General features: G+C 39.9%; 1 protein-coding gene across 1 annotated transcript; it reads right to left on the minus strand.

The window, feature by feature from the left end:
* Positions 1-1,240: 1,240 nt before the first annotated feature.
* On the minus strand, positions 1,241-4,544 carry LOC306998459 (zinc finger MYM-type protein 1-like). Its single transcript, XM_079612554.1, has 3 exons — positions 3,137-4,544; positions 2,264-2,369; positions 1,241-1,786 (listed from the first exon to the last, which is right to left on the minus strand). Exons 1-3 carry the CDS (start codon positions 4,342-4,344, stop codon positions 1,265-1,267), a joined length of 1,836 nt encoding a protein of 611 aa, XP_079468680.1. The 5' UTR covers positions 4,345-4,544; the 3' UTR covers positions 1,241-1,264.
* Between the last annotated feature and the right edge of the window lie 777 nt (positions 4,545-5,321).

Here is a 5,321-nt window from a genome sequence, read left to right on the forward strand (position 1 = left end):
TTGAGGAAACTGATTCCCTCACTTCATTTTAGTTTATAAAAACAATAGTTATGAGTACTCTGCAATTATTTCAGTTGAGTTCACTAAAAGTAGATATTGCAGTCAAGAAATTAAGTGATTAATTAAGTGATTAATTAAGTCATTGTTAAGCATTAGTGATGACCACCTGCTGTTAACATGCAGAATGACTGAAGGAAAAAGAAACACAAGAACTACGACTGACTTCCAACCTCAACATTAGATGAAATCAACTGAAGATAAAATATGTTTAAATCTGTCAAGATCTCAGCAGAGGAGGATTGAACAACTCCACAAACAGCATTACCAGCTTCACTTACAGTGGCGGCTGGTGAAAAATATCTTCAGTGGGGCTGTGTCATATTCGGTCAGTTTCAATCGTTTCTTAAAAAAACAAGTTTTTTTATTTGAATATTACTCTTCAGCTTACAATCTTTACACCTTGTTATGGATATTGAATCTTTAACCTAACTTTGTAAGTGATCTCTGTATATTACTTTCTGCCCTTGGTATGTCTATCTTTGATGTTGAGGTTTATTTAGTTAAATTCCTTAACCTATCTTTGTAAAGCAACCTTGGGTGCTGGAAAGGCTATATAAATAAAAATTCTTATTATAACCACCCAAACCCAATATTAACACAAACTGCAGGATACTAGTGCACTGTGAAAAGTAATGATTTAATGCCAGTATTAAAAGGTTGAGGCATTCTTGCACAAAAACAAACATATTGCACAAACATTCCATTTGAAATTGAACTCAAACAATTGAATAAATTATCTACATCAGGGAATGGTGCTATCAGTAGTAAAAGGCAACGCAAGAACAGAGTGGACTATACATACAATAATACCAAATTATATAAATCTATAATAAATCTAATTATATATATATATATAAAATTAATGAATTAGCTGATTAAATAAAGTATTACCTGCAAACAATTGAGTGATTTTTTTCAAGCAAATATTCCACAAAATGTACAGTAAATAGCAAACATAGTATTAAAGGGATAGACTTCAGGGTGAGTAAATCATGAGCTAATTTTAATTTTTGGGTGAACTATCCCTTTAAGACAACATTTTTATTTACAAAATTACTATATACAAAGAAACGTGTGTGTGTGTGTGTGTGAGTGTGAGAGAGAGAGAGAGAGAGAGAGAGAGAGAGAGAGAGAGAGAGAGAGAGAGAGAGAGAGAGAGAGAGAGAGAGAGAGAGAGAGAGAGAGAGAGAGAGAGAGAGAGAGATTATTTGTACAGGAATTTTGCCCTTCTCTCCTTCTGAGTGGCAAACCTCTCAATGACCCTATTGTTGAAGTCAGGAATATCCCTGATAAGTTTCTTCTCCATGGAGAGCATCGCCAGAGCATTCAGGCGATCCTGTGTGTTTCTCAAGAAGGTCTTGATCCTCTTTAAAGTAGAGAAGCACCTCTCAGACTCAGCTGTTGTCATGGGTGTGGTGATGAGGATCTTGAGAAGACTGACAGTCTCTGTGAAAGTGCTCTGAAGGTTGTTCTCCATGAAAAACTGGTACAGAGGCACTGCACCACTGCAAGCTTTGAACTCATCATTCTCATAGATGAGGGACAGTTCTGTTTTGAGCTTGGCCTTGTTCAGCATGGGGTATGCCTCCACTGTTGTTTCAAGCGCTGTGTCAGGGAACTTCACACAGTGTTGTGGGAACAGCTCTCCATGCAAAAGTGTTGCGCTTATGAGGTGCTGGGTGAAGGAAAACCGCTCTTTGGCATGGGTCAGGATGGTATCACATACCTGTAAAAGATTCATCAGCTTAAATTTGCAATAAAGCTATTTTGATGAAAGTGATTCTGACTGAACGAGTAAAGTATGATTAATAGAGGTTAACACAATTATTCCTCAATGCACTTTACAGTACGTTTACTTCTCACTAACTCCCTATTGGTTTCCGTTACAAAACAAGGTTTAATTTCAATATCTATAAACCACATATTTTTTGTCACATGTGAGGATTCTTTACGCACTGAATTTCTTTCCAATGAAAACTGCTATTATTTTGCTGCTTGTGACTGCTTTGTCATAAACCTGGAATCTACTGAGCTAACAAGAATAAGGATGCAAATATAAATTGCAAACCACCTGCTCCATCAATCGATCAGTCAGATGTGGCAATTTGACATCCCTCAGGTTTTTATTTTATTACGTAGCTACATACCACCACAGGCCTAAAAATTTGGTAGAGGAAACACTGACAGTTACATCTCAACTTACCTCTGTAGCCAGCCTTTGTTGTTCTCCTGTTCCCATTATCCTCCGTCGCTTTATAGGCTGCTGCTGGTCCGGTGCACCGTCCCCACACAGAGAGGGAATAGAGGCCCTGGTCCAAAAATAAAGTTTAAGTTAACTTACCCCAGTGCACATCTACTGACTCATATACACACACATAAGGACTATGTCTAGCAGCTAGTAACCTGAGAGGTACATAATAAAAATTTATTCTATTATATAGGTGAAACTTGAGAAAAAATTATATCGTGCAAAAGTGCTTGAGTTTTGATGATTATGGCTTACAGCTTATAAAAAAAAAACAAATTAAAAACCTAATATTTGAATATTACGTACATGAAATCAATAAAAAAAAATTAAAAAAGGATTTTAAATACAGAAATGTCGGCCCTCTGAAAAGTATAATCATGCACACGTATATAGTTATATACTAAATATATTAGTTTCACCTTTTAATTTGAATTACTGAAATACATTCACTTTTGCATGATATTCTAATTTTTTTAAGAGTTTCAGCTGTATTTATGAGCTGTATGCATTCTGATGTGCATTTTTCCTTTGTCTAAATGACAATAAATGTCATCTTTAATAACAACTAGGCCTCTTCTAGAAATTGACCTGGTGGACACCTGAATAAGCCTGTTAGAAACTGTGTTTGATAACTACTTTACCTGCATTATTATCAAAATCTAATGGTCTCTTTGCTTTTAAAATACTAAAACGCATATAATTGTAATAGGCTCTATGATAATCATCCACTTTGATGACTAGGCACATTTAGACACACAGCTGGAAATAAGCAAATAGCATATCTAACAACAAAAGATTTATCAGCCAATAGTAAATACAGTTATTTACCTGATCGTTTGCATGCTGTCTGTAAACCTCTGGACAAGTGTTTTAATGAAGACAGGGTCGATGTTCCTTTTCTGCAGCTGGTTGAACATCATGTCCACGTGTGGCATGATCTTGTGGAACAGTGCCAGAAAAAAACAAAAAGCCTCGTCTTCAAGCATCCTCACAAAGCCCCCAGCCTCTCGGACAGTTAAGGGATCAAAGTTTCCATTGTCTCTGATGGTCTGAAAACACTTTAGGAGGTCATCCCGGTGTTCGTACACTGTGTTTACAGCGCGACTGTGGAAGTTCCACCGTGTTGTAGATGCTCTGGGAAGTCTATGAGCAACCACTTGGTCAAGCACGGTGGTTCGCTTGTGTGACCTGGAGAAGAAAGCAGAAAATCCTGCAAGATCGGAAAAAAAAGTGCCGATTTTGGGGATGTGTGACGATGCCTGGTGCATGATGAGATTCAGCTGATGCGCATAACAGTGGACGTAGTGAGCATTTTCGTGGACATCCATTACCTTGCGCTGCACTCCGCCGGTGGCTCCCCTCATTACATTAGCTCCGTCATAAGCTTGGCCGATAAGTTTGGCTTTTTGTCCATCTGGGAGTATGATGCTTAGCCTCTCTAGAAGCGCTGTAGCAATGGTGTCTGCGGTGGCATTCTGGATCGTAATGAACTCGAAAAAGCGCTCTTGGATGTCGTTGTTTCCGTCGATGTAACGTAGCACAAGCACCAGCTGACAGTGGGTGGAAATGTCAGTTGTCTCATCGGCTTGTATGGCGATGAAATCCGCGCGCTTTACTTCCTCCAGAATGTAATCCTTCAGCACTGACAGCATGCAGTCTAGCAGCTCGTTTTGTATGGTCTTTGACGTACCTTTAAAAACGCTGGCTGTCTGAAGGTGCTCCTCCAACACGCTGTCGAGTGAGGCAACGAAGTCCACCAGTCCCCTGAAAATCCCGGGATTGTTTGAGTTGTCAGTCTCGTCATGCCCACGCAAGGCCAGCTCAAAAGCCCCACAAAACTTCACACAGTCGATTATTTTGGATAAGATGTGCCGGTTTTTATCCACCTCCTCGTTGTGTTTCCTCACCGCAACCCTGTGGCCTTCGTTAAGCTGCGTAGCGATGTTCACTCTTCCCAGTATAGCTAGCTTAACTGAATTATCCATGTGTACCTTGGTGTTCTCGTGTTTCGTAACCTTCTCAGACAGGTGCTTCATATCCCTCACTCCGATAACCGTCCATGCTGGATCTGTCCCCGTAGTTTTAAAAAGTAAGCACGGAAAGCAAAATAAGGCATTAGCATGACCACATCCAGCCAGCCAGGCCTTTCTAGTATACCAGCTACGTGAGAATCCTCGCACGTACTGCTTCCCTTTATCGCTAGCCTGTTGTTTGATCGAGATATCAGGTTGATCTGGGCCCAGCTCTTTCACAATTAGTTTATTTGTCAAAATTCTCCTCTCAAATGGATCTTGAAGGAGAGATTGTACCGAGTTGGGAGTAACGTTAATTTGGTTCGTCATTGTCATACAGTAAAAATGGCGCCTTAAGACTCGTCCTCGTCCTGACTTTAGTAGAGGCGCGGGCGCAGCCGTGCGCGCGCTTGGGGCGCTAAAAGAATCGCCCATAGCTGACTAGATTTGAGCTTGCTGATTGGCTTCAGTTTATGTCAAACATTTATATCTTAAATCAGCGATTGGCTAAACTGCTCCAGAGACCCACCTTCCTGGGGCGATTTCTCCAGCGCCCCAGAGCTGATCACGTGCACAGAGATGGAGGGGACGTGTAGAAAAAACAGACATTTTGAATTTCTATTATATTTTCACATATACTGGGTGCATTTAATATCTCAAACACAAATACTGACAAATTTTATACATGATTTATGTATTTATTTACTTATTTATGTATTGCATGTGGCTCATAAACTGTGGTCTGGCTCATGGGGGGGCGGCGCCCTAGCGCCCTCTATTGGCCAGCCGCCCCTGTTCACTTATTACTAACCAGTTTGACTTTTATCATGCGTCTACAGAAGTTGTTATTGTGAATGAACAGAGGTTTAGATGAAGATGATTTATTGAGTTTCATTTAAAGACACCATGATAGTGGTCAGTGTTTGCTTTAGTTGGGCTCTTGACCCTTGACTTTATAACACCAGTTTTTCCTCTGGCTGCTATAACTGAGTGTTTATATG

The sequence above is a fragment of the Phoxinus phoxinus genome, assembly GCF_949152265.1.
Source record: "Phoxinus phoxinus genome assembly, chromosome: 5".
Taxonomy (NCBI): Eukaryota; Metazoa; Chordata; class Actinopteri; order Cypriniformes; family Leuciscidae; genus Phoxinus; species Phoxinus phoxinus.